This window comes from Oreochromis aureus, linkage group 1 (assembly GCF_013358895.1).
Source record: "Oreochromis aureus strain Israel breed Guangdong linkage group 1, ZZ_aureus, whole genome shotgun sequence".
Classification (NCBI taxonomy): domain Eukaryota; kingdom Metazoa; phylum Chordata; class Actinopteri; order Cichliformes; family Cichlidae; genus Oreochromis; species Oreochromis aureus.
The window spans coordinates 36205234-36222864 of record NC_052942.1 but is presented as its reverse complement, the minus strand read 5'-3'; the positions used below and the strand labels follow the sequence as shown (position 1 = coordinate 36222864).

General features: G+C 38.5%; 1 protein-coding gene across 2 annotated transcripts in view; it reads right to left on the bottom strand.

The window, feature by feature from the left end:
- The window catches only part of phkb (phosphorylase kinase, beta), a 91674-nt gene that overhangs the window by 36227 nt on the left and 37816 nt on the right, over window positions 1–17631 (bottom strand). For both annotated transcript variants that reach the window (XM_039613342.1, XM_039613338.1), the window contains 4 exons: window positions 14547–14604; window positions 13800–13877; window positions 11878–12036; window positions 11398–11492 (listed from right to left, as the gene is read on the bottom strand). In XM_039613342.1, the coding sequence (XP_039469276.1) occupies window positions 11398–11492; window positions 11878–12036; window positions 13800–13877; window positions 14547–14604 (390 nt within the window). The remainder of the gene's footprint in view (window positions 1–11397; window positions 11493–11877; window positions 12037–13799; window positions 13878–14546; window positions 14605–17631) is intronic.

Here is a 17631-nt window from a genome sequence, read left to right as displayed (position 1 = left end):
TACTACAAATTTCATGGCACTAGTCTGCAGATGCTGGAAAATCTGGATTTGTTTTTTCACTTGTATTTAGTTTCTTATCTTGGAATGACAGACTAGCTGCACCAGGTCACCGTGCTGTTTTCTTGTTTTTCTTATAGTCTCTCTGGTGGAAACATTTACCTCTCCTGGCTTTCTCTTTGGGGACAATTGTTTCAGTTTCTTCAGACTTGGGTTTTGTCCTGGTTTCTCACCTGGTTGTTAACATGCTTCTTTATATTGAGGTAGCATGCAAATAGTGTAGAAGCTACACATTTTGTGCTAGTCTATTGAGTCAGAATGATTCTGACATATGCACAGTGGTAAGAACCAAATAGGCCAGTGTGTATGTTTCATAAATCTGATGGTAAATTTAGGGTAAGAATGTTTCCATACACATATTAATAATTAGTATTTTTTTAGTGTACAAAGCATATGACATTTACAGAAAAAATGCCAAAAGACTTATTTTAAATGAGAAAAGAAGTGCAAATTGTTTAATCTAAAAAAAAAAAAAAAGTGGGCATCTTTTGTTTGCTGTCAGGATTCTTTGGGTTTAAAGCAGAACTTGAGTACTGGGAAAAGTGCGTCTATTGTAAAGCCTGGGCTTGTACACTGTCAAGAATAACTATGAACAAACAGAGAATAGATGCCAAGATGCCTCTTCTGAGTACATGTTGCTGCAAACACAAATCCCACACTCACCTAACACTCTGAATGTAGCAGCAGGAAGTGTTGATATACCTTAATATACAAGGGATGAGACAGTCTTTTGTTAAATTGAGGGCTTGGATGAACTGAGCGCCACAGGTTCAAATATTTGATCTCTAGTTGGATCTGTTTCTTCTACTCCACCCGAGGTTGTTTAGCCTCCCAGTCTGCTTTTTCTTTGGTGTTATTAGCAACCTGTAACGCGAAGACACTGTACAACAGAGTTGGCCAACAACACTGACAGTGAGACAAAAAAAACGACAGGCCAAACCAATCAGACATTGCTAATGGGGCCCCTGGCACAGAGAACAGCTTGTAACCCAGAAGAAGAAGTAGAGGTGTGTCAAAGGAAGACAGATACACAGAGACACCCACTTTGTGAGAATACATAAAAGCAGAGCAGATATTGGCATAAGTGTGAGCAGAGGATGCATCTGAGTACGGGTGATGTGTCAAGTGTTAATGCATGCAAAGTGCATGAGTGTGTGTGAGTGATGTCCATTTCCCTGCAGGTTAAGGTCAGTAGCCATCCCTCCAGAGCTTTTACTGTCACAGACCACTGAGCTCGACATTTCCTGCCCACTACCAGGCCATTTGGCAAACAGCAGGGTTTAGCACACTCTCAATCTGTGTGTCTTTGTGTGCGTGAATGTGGATTTCAGGGTGTGAGTGAGGCAAAAGATACAGAAGGAAGTGTCTGCATGTTGGCGTGAAAAATGTGTGTTTCTGTTTGTGTTTAATAGTATGAAGTGAAGGATGCACATGTAAGTTAGAAAATATTGTGACTGGGTGTGCATGGATGTGTGTACACTCTTGGGTCAGAAGGATTCTAACACCCATCTGTTTCATGCTGCTTAAGGTGTCACTTTGCTCCTCTGAAAGGGCCAATCTGTAGATTATTGAACAGTGTCCTACTACTGACCTTTGAATCCACTGAATGTAGAGGCACATACCTATTTCAATGATCTCATCAGGTGCCTGTGTGTTATAATCTTGCAGCACAGCTACTGAAATGAGTATTACAGCTCCAGGAGTTGATGCCACTGCCACATATTGTAGCCTTTCTGTCTCAGCAAATAGACAAATACACGTCATGCTTTCAATAAAATGTATCCTTGAAGGCAGGCGTGCATTTAAACACAAAACAGCCACCTGATGCAAACCGACTGACACAGATAAGGCCATTTTTTCTCTCCACCCTGTGCTGTGCTCCAATGGAAAATACACAGATTCATGAAGAAGTAATGAGAATGATACTTCAGTTATTCTTTTTGTATTAAATCTATTATACTAAAAACAGCTGCTCTGAAATAATTCAGCCTGTAGCCAATACCAATCATTTGCTCAAAAGAAAATTGTGTGCTTCATCTGGAATAAAGAGAACTGCATAGTGACTATGCAATCACAAACAGAGCCACTTATTTTGTAAACTAGAGGCTCTTGGATTGACATGATCACTACAAAAGAGAATGTTTGCTCTGGTAGCTTCTCATCCAAAGTGCTATTAAAAAAGTAAATGAGGGAATTCTGTTTTACCTCATTAGAATGCAAATGTATGCAACAAGGCACGCAAAAAATAATCAGTATTTAATCATCAACTCCATATGGTATATTGGTTATTTATGCCTCAACTAGATATTGTTCTTGAGACATTATAAAGAATTACATTACCCAATAACTTCATTATCCAGTTGGATTTTCCATAACAATATTTTTTCTTTGGATTCAACATTTCTGGAGGTGCTTTGAACTTGTTAGCCTTTAAGTATTAAGGAGTTAGCAATTTCTTGCTATGGGTTTTCTTATTACTATGCAAATCTATGCAGACTGGCATTACAAAATTTAATGAAATCATCTACTCCATATGGCGCTCCTGTTGTGTTAGTATGATTTTTCTTTTTTTTTTTACTACGTGTTCTTCTTGGCAAAATCATGTTCTGATACCAGAATGACTTTATAATGTCCCACAAACCATATACCAAAGTGAGAGGGGGGGGGTCATCTATTATTCCACTACTTTTATTTTTCATTATCTGCACAAAATCTATTCATAGAAATGCTACATGCACAATGTGTAGAAAGAAAAATGAATTTAAACAGATCTGTATTAAATATATTATCTTAATATTTAAATGGCACTCATTTATTATTTTGTATTTAAGATGGGCATAGATTCAGATTCCAGTATGGACAAGAAGAACAATAAGAACAACTCGTTCACTATATTCACTATATTGTCACATTTACAGATTATGTGACAGGTATGCTCCTCTCGGTCATGCGTATACATTTAATGTAAGATCTAAGAGCAGGCATGTAAATAGTTTATCTATAACATCTGAACATCATCAATGAAAACAATATCTGACCAAGGTGATGCTAAACAAAACAAAAAACAAATGTGGTTGCTTGTGCATTTTTTATTAATCTAAGAGTTGATTATCCCACTCCATCTCACTTTTGGATCCCATGGCTAATGCGTGCATTAATGTCCTATATTTTATGTTCCAATAGCTTTTGTAAAATAGGGCAAATTCTTATTAGCTTTATAAAATTAATACCAAAAAATTCCCGAAACGAAGGTTTTCATTTTGATATAAATCATTTTTTGCAAACTTCGAAAGATTTCAGTGAGCTGACATTATAAACAAACCTGCCTAAAGTTTTATATCAGGGGTTAGCTTGAGTTTTTGGGCCTCCACCAGAAGCAGCATATATTGAGCTGAAAGCTGCTACACATTGCATCAAGCTACACTGTGGGTGTTAATTCTCAGCGGGACTGACGCTACAGAGAGAGCAACTTAAGTCTGTCTTGGTGTTGTGTTAATGAAACTTTATGTTTGGACCCTGGAAGTTATTGATTTACATTACCCACATTTTCCAATTAGATTTAACAAGTTGGTTTCCAGCCAACTTCATGCTTAATATATAGAATGAAATAAGGTAATCTTTCTGTTGCTTTTTACCTCCATACCTCTTTCAGACTCACTCCCTCGCCTCTCTCTGACCCCTCTAACCTTACCCATTCTCTACTTTTCTACCTCCTTTCGTTCTGCCTCTAAGGAGGCATGTTTGTTGCTGTACTATCCAATTGGGGGCCCCTCTTGACCCACGCCTTATCTCTGATTGATGACTGACAGCCTCCACAGTGTGGACCACAAATGCAATTTTTCCATTAACCTCATTCTCACATAGGGCCAAGTGTGTGTGTACGTGTGTTTGTGTGTGTTTGTGTGTGTCAAAAAGTGAATGGCATCTATATGCAAAAGAGAAGCCTAACAAAAGCCAAAGGATCCTTGAGTTTTATAACAGAGCCGCTATTTTTGATGGCTGCATGCTCTTTTTGCATGTAGTTAAGAAATGCATGTAATTTGCGTGAATAGTTGAACACACTGCAAATTGAGCAAAATTCAAAGCGACAGATGAAACAAGTGATACAGACAGAGTAAGAATAAAATAGACTAAGACAATGTCACAGTGGTAAGGATGCCTGAGTAGCTGAGCACATTAGGGACACAACATTAATAGCAAGTGTGTGACATAAGCAACATAAGCAGCTAATTCACTTTCACAGCCATTCATGACTTCTTGGATCCCCAAATTGCTATGCCTGCTGCGTATTATTGCACGTTTGTCAGAAGGATGTCACCCCATGCTCCCCAGGGTGTGCTTGATCTGACTCACCCCCACAGCCCTGGGAGCGCCTTTTCTCTCATGCAAAAAATCAGCACACAGTCGACCGATGAACTTTTGTAAGCTGCTACATATCAAGGGAAGCTGTGCTTATCCACTGACTCAAGCTAAGAAAATAATCTTGGTAATTTATTTGCAACTATTATTAGCGCACCGAGAGGCCAGCAGCACTGTAATAATGCGCTTTTGCTGATTTCTCTCCTCTTGCCACATGGCTTACATACATATTTAAGCTGCGTAGTTTGATTTTACAGCTTCATACGCTATTTAACAGGCTTCTAGTTTATTACAATAGTAAAAGGTTCCTGCACATCAACAATGCATTAAAGCTGCATATAATAATATCCCGATCACCAACTAAAATCAAAGCTCCACCATCCAAAAGCTTATTTTTCCCCGCTCAGGTGCACACATGATACAGATTTATTGCATCATTCTTTACCTATGCATAATACAGGAATGTGTGATATAATGTTTTGTAGATTCAGGTTGATGATAAAAAAAACAGATGCTTTGTAGTGCCCACTACTGAAGCGAGATGCAGGAATATAAGTGTAAGTGGCATGTCTGCGCCAACACATCCAAGTTCCTCCAGGGTAGTGAATTCAAGCCAGGGTTTCTGTAGGAACTGGATTAAAAAGCTGTGACAATAAACCTCATAAATAACTGCAAAAAAAGAAAATAAATATGGTGATTTGTATTCAGGGGAAACTGTTAAAATTACATTACAACTATATCTCCATCTGCATTTAATTCAAAGGAGCTAAATGTAGCTTCTAACATCCTGCTGTTTAGAATAGCTTCTAAATTGAGTCTCTCAAAATTGACTATTCCAGATATTTTGGTGGAAATGACTCAAAAGATGCATTAATTCCTCATGCAGGTATTTTTATATGATTTTGTATGAGGGAGTGCAACCCAGTTCTTTTGCAAATAATTTTCTTTTCTAAACCTTTGCTGAATGTCAGAGCTGATGTCAAAAAGCCCTGCGGTAACTTATATCATAAGCTTATATGTGGAACCAACAGCACAACATTGCAGGCTATTCATGGGTGCAGCATCTCATTCTCCCCAGTGAAATGAATTGATGCAGGGACTTTAAGTGTTAGCGTAACATTTGCAGGAAAGACACGATGAATAATACACACGTACGCCAACACGCAATCCTGTAAATAACTGCACCCACAGAAAAACACGCACATTTCATATAGAGACTGAGATGTCATGCAAAGACATATGTATGTATGCATAGAACACGTACTCTGTTTTGGAAACATTATGGGAACCGAATTATATACACGTAGAAGAGAAAATGGGAGTGCACAAATCAGGCCTTAACTGCATGTGAAAGCTCAGCATGCCCATGTGTCTTTTCTGCCTGCAGACCAAACACGAGATGCTGGTGATGCAGAAGCAACTGGACAGCTGATACATGTATACACACACAACTTTCTCTCTCTCTCTCTCTCTCTCTCTCTCTCTCACACACACACACACACACACACACACACACACACACACACACACACACACACACACACACACACACACACACACACACACACACACACACACACACACACACACACACAGAGTATACACTATATTTCTTATTGTTTCTTTTCCTCTCCCCTCACTCATATTTTTTTTTCCTCTTCCCATCTTGGGCTTCTTTACTGACACAATATGATACGAAGCTTCAAATATGAAGCTTCAAACTGAGTAAACAAAGGTGTGAGTGAGAGAAAGCTGGTAAGTTGGAGGAAAAAAAGAAAAAAGAGATTTTTTAAAAAGAAAAAAAAAGAAAAAAAAAGAAAAACGAACACGAGATTATGAGCCAGCAAGACTTATTACAAAGCAATAAGAAAGGAAAAAAAGTAAAGGTGAGAGGCAGTGGAGGATAAATGGTAATAGAGGATGAAGTCTACAAATTCTGTGGCCATTTGACCCCAAGAAACGCTAAGCTTAGCACCAGCCGCATGAATAAACAACCCTGGCATTCCTGTCTTACAGGAAAATAAAATCCTCTTCACATAAGCTTTCAGGTGGTACCGCTTGAAAAGATTTCTCACATTTACTGATATTCAGACAGAAGAGCAAAACACCTGCCTCACCTGCAACACCCCTGTTTGAAATGCTGTCTCCTTTCAAATCTTTATCACAGCTTTGTAAATGGCATTCACAGTGCAAGTACACCTAAAATGTTCAGTGGGTAGCTGCATAAGTAACCAACTATTTTCTACCAGGCTTGTCACATTAGCTTAAAACTGTGACTGTTATTTTTTTATCTAAAAATTGTGTGAATTTCTAGGTCTGAAAACATTTGCCCAAATGTTATGTTCTCAACAAAAGGGTCAGAGGAGGGGAGGAATAATTATCATAAAGTATCTGGCTAAAGAAAAAGTCAAACAAAGCAGATTCACAAATAAAACAGCATTTTAATAAATGGGAAATAAGCTAGGCTATGCCAGTCAAAGGCCTAAAACAAAAGCACAAAAAGGAAAAACGTCTTGAAATGAAAAATTCTAAAAGAAAAATACAAAAACGCTTCTTCCTAGCAAGAGGACAAAGCCACTCACTGGTAGCTCAACACTGGCCCACACTTTGAGCTGGCAAACTTCTCACACCAGTTTTAAGCCAGTGCTGATTACTAAGTGGAAATTGGCTCCAGAGGAAACAAGGGCTGGCAGGATAACCCACACAGCCTGCTTGGGCTGTAACAGTGATTATATGTCAGTCATGCTTCCTTCCATAAGCCCCAGTGGGCCAAATATAAAACTTATTATTATTATTTCAAGTTTTAAGCAAAATTAGTTTTATTATTCATCACAAGCACAGCTTTCAAGAGTCCATTATATCAGTCTTTGAAATTTATATATCACAACTTATGGCTACTTTAGACCAGATAAGACGAGGTATTTTTGATGATAATGACAGCAAAGCCATAAAAAATATCAGATGAAAAACAATGTCCAAGGAGTGATGAAGTACTCTGTGTACCTAGTTGTGTGTTAAATAGCTACTGTTTGACAGGCACTTAGTAAACTTTAGTCACAGCTTTCGGAAATGTCCATATTCCACCACTTCCATCAGTTGGATTCAAGTCGACACTAGCACACACAGGGAAATGGAAACTATGACACTTGGAGACTACACTCATGCTATAGCCTTGTTACAAGCTAATTCTTCTTGAAAATTTAGATAATCTAAAGAAAGAGTTCCTATTTGACCTTCAGATACAGATGTACAGACAGCAATCATCACTTTATATACACTGCACAGAAAACAACAGATTATCCTGCAAGAGTTGATTTTATAACAAACTTCCATTTCAAAAATGTTATCTCTGTATTTTTTCAATTCTGAGAAGACAAATATGGTCTATTATTACCTTTTATAAATTCCTATGTGACTACTCACAGGTGAGGTGAGGTCATGTATTTCTCACCTATGGAATCAGTCCTATGATGAAAATTAGCACACTGAATTAAGCTGTTACGTTAAGGTAGCAAGCTGTCAGCTATTGAATAATCTTATTGTGCAAAACTCAAACCTCTCTTTCAACCATAAAAAGATTTAGTGAGTGTGTCATCACTGTCACAAAACACCAGAATTTCCTTCAGGTTTCTCAGAACTAAAGTTGAAGTAAGACCGTTCACACATTTATTTGGACTGCGTGAGACTGAAAACATCAAACTCAATGCGATAGGCTTTTGTTGATGGGTTTCACACAGAGTCATGCCTGCTACCATCAGAGTCCAGGTTCACAGCAAGCTTTCACGCTGCCTACAAATCAACTTTCAACAGTGTTATTGTTAGAAAAATTTCTGAGCCTGACTCCTACTCCTAACAGGAGTCTAGCTTTGAACACTGAATTCATAAAAGCAGTGCTGCCAGCTAAACATACTCATACTGTTTTCCTTTTGAGAACAATCCCTCTGCATCCAAGATGCTGATATGTAGATATCCTATTAACAAATACAAACACACATATTTAAAATCCTCTCTGTTTGATCCCAGCTAAAAATCAATGGTTGTTCCAAAATGCACAGATCACAGAGAGCTTGGTAAGTACCTAATCTATGCTTTCAGTCGTTCAGCAACCCTAAAGATTTAGATCAATGACTCCGAATACCTATGCTGTTTCTTGAAGGTGTGCTTGAAAAGAGTGAAAATAACATAAATTTTATACACCTGTGTTGTCACCCACAGTACTTGAATGTCCTGTGCTGGAACTAATGCCTCAATTCCATTGGGGGAACGCCTTTGGGCTCCTGATATAATGGCCGGTAAAACTGATTCGACTTGACCCTAATTGCTAAAGCCAATGCTTGCTATCATACCACTGCCTAATGTTTCGGATACCTGCTAAAAGCAGTACCTTGGTTTGGGTTGTGGGGTCAGGGCTGAGAAGCCCAGACTTCCCATCTCTTTCACCTGATGAAGTCAACAGAACGACATCATCTGCAAAGAGAAAGATGAAATCCTAAGGCCCTAAGATGGAGAACCTCCACCACTTTGCTACGCCTAGATATTCTGTCCGATGAACAGAATCAATGTTCTGTGACTGGCAGCTCTGACAGAGTACAACACCCACTGGAAACACCCACTCTCATTATGATTGTACAGGAACCAAATGGCCTGTAGCAATGGGCCAGACACCCCATACTCTGGCACATCCCAAGGGATGCGTTCAAATGCCTTCTCCAAGTGCGCAAAACACAAGTGGTCTTCAAGAAGATGAAGAGCTGATCCAGTGTTCTGTGACTAAGACAAAGACCACACTGTCCCTCCGTGTGCTATATGACTAAAATACATGCTTAGTCAAATTTTGACAGAAACCAAGTCAAGCAGCACAGAGTGAGAGACTGAGGCACAGCATAAAGCATCAGGTCAGTTTTCATAATAAAAGAACACATGCAGACCAAACCCTTATCTTCTGAAATGCGCTCAGTCGCTAGCTGGCAAGACAAGTTGTAAACAAAAACTGTAACTGAGTCAAATGGGCGTGGGAGCTTCCTTCTTTAACAATTATTCAGAATTAAGAGAGATGATGAGTTACGTCTTCACAGAGCTTGCAAATGTCCAAACCTTTCAGCGAGTGTGGCCCTCATTGAGCTGAAGAATATTTGTGAGCCCCTAAAGTTAAAAATATACGTGTTTGTCTCAGAACCAAATATTTCTCTCTAAAATTCTCTCACTTCACAAATGATTTTCTGCTGATTTTTTCTGGCATGATCTTTTCCATTTCTGGCTCTCTGTTTCTTTCTCTCTGTCTGTTCTGTCTGCTGATCTTTTTCCAGGCAACCTATTTGATCCCGTCTAGTGTTCATCATACCTCTGAGGATATGTCCTCTCTTGTGTGCCTTGTTCTAGTACTGTCTTATAGACCTAGCTTCAAAAACACAATTCATCATACAGCAACAGAATAGGATGCTGTACAACAAAGAAAATGAAAATCATTCCAGCGTGTATGTATCTCTACCCTTCATCTGTGTGATCCACAGAGCTGCCGGCCATCTCTGATACAGAATTAAACCTCAGACATGATTGCCATTCAGGGAGGTAGTTTGTGGAGAAAATTGACTGGGTTTAATCCTCGTCTGCAAGCCTGGCCCTTGGCAAGGTAAAATAAGATGCAGGAGTTTCTGCTTGTTTAGGTGTTGATGGATGAATAGTAATTAAAACCTTACCACACATGAATAACAAACAGTGGTAAGCAGGACTGAGTAGTGTGAATGTTTTAAGGTTGGATGCGGGAATTGCCTTGCGGGAGTAAGGGTGGGTGTATAGTTGGCATTGAGAGGTTACTGTACATCTTTGAGGCTGACACATGCAACTGCACAATAGGTGAGGTCATAGCTTATGTAATCCTCCTGAAATATGAAACTTAACATCAGAGTAGCTAAAGCAATACAATATGAAGATCTGTAGAACTGTGACAAGTTATGGTTCTCCCACAATTTCCTGGTTATTTCTAAGATCGCTGATACTGAAACAGTGTGGCTCAGTTTAGATGTCTTGTTTTCAGTAACACATGTGACTAGGCAAACTCAAAAAAAAAAAAAAAAAAACTAGGCAAACTCCAGAGCACGAACTCTACCTGCAACCCATTTTGAAACCATGTAAAAAAAAAAAAAAAAAAGACTCTAAACACTGTGCGGTGAAGAGCTGTGTTTTGAGCTAGTATGAGTTACACCCAATAGTTTAGTTCAGTATCATCAATTGTCATCGTGTTGAAAGAAACATAAATCCAGCCAGATTTGAAAAGTGAATACGTGGGCATGGAACAAGAGTGGCTTTAGTGAGGACCTCGCCTTTTTTAAATACCACCTCCACCCACCTACCACCTTTTTGTTTATGTACCTCTGATGCAGGTGTTTGTTGATCTGAAATGCTAGGAATAACCCTGGAGCAGCTTATATAAAAACTCCAGATATAAGCCTGATAAAAACCATAAAATCTAAATGTCTGTTTTAAATTTGAATAAAGACTTTTAAACAAGAAGAGAAGCTGCTAGCGGAGAACACTATCACCACTGGAGAGACATTCTTATTATTATATAATAAATATAGTGTATTGCAATCAGCTTTTGATGTTTCATTACTGCTAACATTTTAACTCATTTTACTCCCGTCCCAGTTGATAGAAATGACAAATATAGAAGAAGTCCTTTTTTTTTTTTTTTTTAATGCAGAGTGAGCAATCCACTTGCTGCCCACTTTCTGCCTCTACAGCAAAATTCCACTTATAGCTACTTGACATCTAGAATAAAATAACCAGTAGATTATGATTGTCATCATGTGTAAGATGCAATTACTTCATAGGCCAAAAGCTCTTAAATGCTTTGATTTCAACCATATTTACATGGGGGTAGTATAAGTTTACAACACTTGAGCCCTTGAATCCGATGTTGTACTGAAAATAAACGTCTGTAGATAACAGATGACAGTCAGATACAGTTACATTAATGCTTACCTGGTTGGAGTACCGCATACTGACATTGCGCTGGTCTTGTCCTGGCACATAGCGATGAATGGGATCAATATCTTTGGGACTGATCAGCTCATCCACTGAAAAGTGAGTGTACACAAACATACCACGAAAGGTAGATATGAATACCATTAAAATGTATGGGAATACTGTGGGATACTGACGTATGACTATTGACAAGTAACTAAGTGTAAATGCATAAAGACTTAAAGAAAAACAAACAAACACACAAACACTTGGTCCTTGGATTCATGTGAGACAAGTATTAAGGAATAGCTACAAAAATAATTCATAATGAAAACTATTGTCTAACACACAGAATCTGTGATAATAAATCTCCTGCTTAAGGTCATATTAGTTTTAAGTTAATCATGACCTTGCAGAGTAATGTCAGAGTACACTGAATGAATGCATCGATTCAAGTCGTCATACTAAGCACACAGACAGACAGACACACAGACATACCCAGTAGCTTGGCAATGTTGTACAGGGCCTGACCCCACAGGAAGACTTTCCCATCACGGCCAGAGTTGCTAGGGAAACGCTTCTGGCTCCCATGCTTGTTCTGCTCCGCCTCCACAAAGTCAGCCGGTACATAGTAGTACTTGGGGATTATAGCGTGGCCTGGCATGAGAGATGAGAAGTGTAAGCTCTATGTGCATAAGACTACATCTTCTCTGGAAAAGTTTCTTTGAGCAAAAAATAATCTTTACTTCTTACACAGTATAAAAACTATGGACTTCAGTAGCTTTGCACTGGTGGCACACAGGGAAAGCAGCAACAAATCAGATAGCAGTACAGATGCTGAGTTTAACCTTTGAACCACTGCTGTACTTAAGATCACCTTTACATGTTTGAATTTAGATGCATTAGAAACAATTTGGGGTTCATTATCTTGCCTGTGGACACTTTGCAGACTGGAAGAGCCTGGATTTAAACTACCAACCTTCCAACTGGTGGACAACCAGCTGTAACTCCTGAGGCACAGATGAGATACAGGCAAAGAACTTAAAAGTGTATTTTTCAATTTGTTCCTAAACTAAGTTTTATTATGAAAGTAATACACAGATTTGAGAGCGTGGAAGGAAAAAACATTTCCCGACCTTTGTAGAAAAAAGAGTTAAGGATCATTTATTTTTAGCACCACTAGCAACTCAAAGTTTCTGAAATAAAAAAAAAAAAAACTCAAAGAAATTCTTTCTTTTATACATGCTCTGTAGCACAAAATTAAGGGTAGCAGTACAACACAAATCCTCCATTTAAAAACCCAAATACAAAAAATAAATAAAATCAGATAACTATAAATGGCTACATGAGACACCCCTGTACTTTTAGCTTAATTCAAAAACCAAAACTAATGCTAATGAAAATTCTCTTTAGCAGTATTGGGCTTACCATGTTAACCATCTAAGTCTAGCACTTTAGCATGACATTTCACACATAGTGGTCATGACTGGACCTACAGTTAAGAACACTAAATCTTTCTGTGCACACTCTTAATGACTTATACAGATACATCATTCCTGTCTGCTTGTTACACAAAAATACACATGTATACCAAGTACACATGACTCAGAATGTATGAATTTAATATAAATACTTACTTCAAGGCTAGCACAACTGTAGTTGAGGACCCCCACCACCGACCTCACTCACTCATCACAATATATTAGCATGTCTTCAATAGCTGAACCCTGCATGTGCTTTATGTATTATCAAAACAATAGGAGCCCCTGACTCCTGGGAGGTCGGGCAAACCAGCAAAAGAAGATACAATAGCAGCTTCTGACAGTACAAAATCCATTGGTGGATTTACACTTTTAATAAGTATTTAACAGTAAAAGAGAAACACCTTTGTGTTCTCTTCTAAAACCCAGCCAATTAACTTCTGGAGTTTTGTTAATTTATACAGAACCAGTACAAAGAGCTCTGCAGAGACATTCAGGGTAACTTAAGTCAGCTCTGTTTCACATCATTATCCTTTCTGCACTCCAATTATTTCAATTTCTATTATGAACAGATGAATAGAAACACCCAGCTCTTGACATCCCCATCATTTAACTGTGTCCTCTCACATCAATGTGTACCGGTGAATGTATGAGCCAGGCTCTTTTGCTCATAGGGAAGGTTGAGTTCACTTGGATGTAACACCCCTGTGAACCTTGGTATGTGGTGTATGAATATATAAAACTGATTTAATAAGAGAAAGTTTTTCATTGCCAGAAGGGGAGAGAACAGAAACCGAATCAAAAGTATTAAAAAGAACTATATTGACAGGTCAGATGAGATAATATTATATATGTTTGTGTTCTGGAGTTCACTGTTTTCCTCATTCAGCGGTCACTGCATGTGTGTGGGTGCATGTTGGCTTTTATGTGGTTACTCACCCTCATAAGACTGAAAGATGATGGGTTCAAGGAGTTCCTGGTATTCTTTGACCTGGGCCTTATTTCCTCTGAAGACCCCTACAACACATATACATATACATGCGCGCGCGCGCACACACACACACACACACACACACGCACGCACAACAATTATAAAACATTGAAAATTCATGCTTTTTCACATATAACTGTTAACTGCATCAGTCAGGCAAAGTGACCCTAATAAAATGACAGCAAAGCAATACAGTAGTTTTACAATACTGAAAAATCGTGAGGCACCTTCAATAAAAATTTCACTAGGTACACAAGATTTTTTAAGAGCATTTCATTGTAGAGGCTTGTTGGTTATTGATGTATCCGTCTGGATCAGTTTAACTGCCTTTTTTTTTGAGCAGAGCCTATAAAGATGACTAGCTTCATATAGAGCAACAGGCCCTTCAGGTTGTCTGATAGTCCTAAGAGAAATCTGTGGCATATAAAGAGGCAAAGGGGCTATTAGATTTAAAAAAAAAAGAAAGAAAGAAATGCTTAGGAAAAAACTAGAGTCTTTCATTTATTTCTGACCATTTACTTTGGTTCACTAACAAATTTAAAAAAAAAAGTCACATATTTTAAAAGCGTGTATCCAAGTCCTCTAAAACCAGAGAAAAACGTAATTTCCTGTAAAACGCTATAAGTCTGTCTTATATCATGGCAATGACCCACTTGAGGCACCATAACAGCAGCAATGGATAGAACAAGGCTTACCGTCAATCATCATGTAGATGAAAAATATGGGAAACTCGCACTCGATCCCATCAAAAAGCTGGAGAAAGACAGAGAGAGGAAGAGAGGGGAGGAATTATTGCTTTTTCATTTCACAAAGAGAAGAGAGGCGCAGGAACTTTAAAGCTGAATTTGAGCAGCACTGAATATGGAACAGTATGGCACAGAGAAAAAATATAAAGGATGTGACATTCTGAATGAAACCTGTCAGTATAGAGAGAAATGTTACTGATCCTTTACAAGGTCATTTTTTTCTAATTCAAAGCTTGGCTGTTTGTTTTGAGGAGGACGTCTAGAGGTGTGAAATTTTAGTATGTTTACGATAGACAGACACATAGATGGAAAAACACAGAGAAAGTTGGAGTTTAGTTTTACTGAGGACTCAGTGTCACTTCTCTATCACTGAATAATCAAAATCCAAAAAAGAGGTGGGATCTTAGATATAGATACTTTAAATAATGTTGGTGATGAACGCGATCTTGGCTTTCAGTCTTTTAAAACCTAACATGAAATAAGGTATTATTTGTAACCTAGCAACAACAAACACTTAAGAGCAGTGCTCAGAAAATGACATCTCGGACTCTGTGGCAAAAACACTGCCATGTTGCCTGTGAACTCAGACCTGCGATATCAAAAATTTGTCCGATTTCACTCAGTATAACAAAGACAAGAGAATTACAATGTATGTATGTTTAACAATATAAATACCTACTTGCTGTGTGCTTAAGTTAAAAAAAGACATTGTTGGCTTTTAGCTCTAGTCCAGTTCTTCTTGACATTTTAGAATGTGAGGTTCACAGTAGTTTTATATGAACTAAAGTTGAAAGTATAAAGTCCAAACAAAAATCCAATCAATAAACTATACCATGTGTTACAAATGGGACTGCAAGCCATCATACATAATTAGAAGCATGTTTCCTTAGTCAGGCCACAAATAAGCTTCAATATACCCTTTAAGGTATTTATTCAAGTTTCTGAAAGCTTGTTAGAGGCATGTTCTTCCAAAACATATTCACTTTTTGGATGTTTTAATGATGGTGGTGAAGACTGATCTGGTGACTGTGAAGGCCATAACGCGTGATACTCAATGACCACTCCCATCACGACAAAAACGCCCCATCACAGAAGAAAGGTGATCAGTCACAACTCTGTGTCGTTTGCAGTGACCCTTCCCTCTAAGAGGTCAAGCGGAGCCAAAATGTCTCAGCACAATGTCACCACAGCATAGCTGAGCCAGCTGATCCCATCACAATAGTTGGCCAAGTGTTAAGGGTTTTACCTCTAATCCTATAATTTCTTTTCATTCAAACTATTTATAAATATGGGAGCTTTGGCTCACATTAAACACATGAATTTTATAGTAGATAGTTCTGCTTGTGTATTCATACTAAATCGCAAATCAGAATCCTTTGACTGATCCACTTTCTCACGCCAGACATGCAGCAGATTGCTTGGTTGTGGTCCAGCTGTTTAGTGTGCAACAAAGTTTGATTGACAGCTCTCATGTTGCCTGGAACAGACCAACCCAAGTCGTTTCAGTAAGATGTTTGGCTTCCTTTAGCCTCCAAAACAGCTTCAAAACCCTCGGCACACATTTGTCTAGTTTGAGATGAACATAATTTTTTCCAAAAGATTCCCTCAGTTGCTGTTTTAACAAATCCACTGCAAAATGTAACCCATGCCTCTTCCCACAAGTAAGAACTAGTGACTTTGTAGGCCATGGCATATGATTTCCATCATTTTTTATACTTATCAAACCATTCAGTGTTTTTTCCCCTCCTTGCTTCCTCTTATTTGGCCAATTTATTCAGGGTTTTTAAAAAAAAAAAATTTAATTAAACCTGTCAGCTCATAAACACATTGCTGTCAAATGAATGTAAATAAATCAAAAGCACCAAGTGGCAGCAGCTAGACAAAAGTTCCCCAAATAAACAGTTGAATTGACACCATCACTTCCTGGATTTTTCTCTGAATCTTGCACACTTCATCTACTGTATTTGCACTGTATCTTACACAAGCATCCATGCACAAACGAAAACCTTAAGCCATTCAATTACAAGTCACATTTACAATAGACAAAGAAAAGTAGACAATTATTCACTCTAGTAATTCAGTGCTTAATTAAAGAGGATCAACTCAAAACACTGTCCCTACACAATAACCCACCTTTAGTCACCAAATTTGGATAAACACTAAAAATAATAAAGGTCATTTTCTAAAAAGATCAAACAATCGGCAGAATTTTATTAGCCTCTTAAAAAATCCATCAATACAAAATGCATGTGTGCATATGTTCGTGTGTGTGTGTGTGTGTGCATTTTAGTCCCTCTATCTATAAAAGTAATTAGTTCTGACTATCTTTGTACCTCATCTTTTTCAATAATCTCTGCGCTGATGGAAGATAACAGAGACATCCTAATGCAATAACAAATGCCTGTCTGAGCTGACACACATGCACACACAAACACACTTAGGTGCTTTTCACTGAGCGGATACTCATGTCTGTATGAATGTGCTTCTTTAAATGTCGGCACTCTGTGATTATGTAGATCTGCAGGCCTCGAGGTGTATATTTCACCAAAGACGGGAAGCAATAGCGGCTATCAGGTGGTTATAGAGAGGAAGAAAAAAAGAAAGGCAAGTGCATAACGAGATGGAGAAACAGGGGAGGGGTGTATTTGGTGGCGGGGGGGAGAGAGTACGAGAGAACAGGAGAGCTGAGGCAGTCACCCAATGAGGCCTGTGCCTTTTGGCCCGTTGAGGCTGTAAACAGACAGGGATCCCTGGTGTTTTGTGCTTGAGCAGCTCGACTGATTGGTAAAACTGTCTATCACACAGGCTGCTGCCGCTGCTCTCTGTCAATGGTAAACAGACAGGGAGCACAGACGTCTGCCCTGCTGTGAATTCTCTCTTAAACACCAACAACAACTTTAGTCAATGTCTTCTGCAGGGGAACCCGGCCTACCTGTGATTTCTTTTCTCCAGATAAAACGCAAACTGTGTCAGACACACTCAAAGCATTTCATTTTGTTGTGAGGTGGCTTATGACTCAAAAGAGGTAACATTT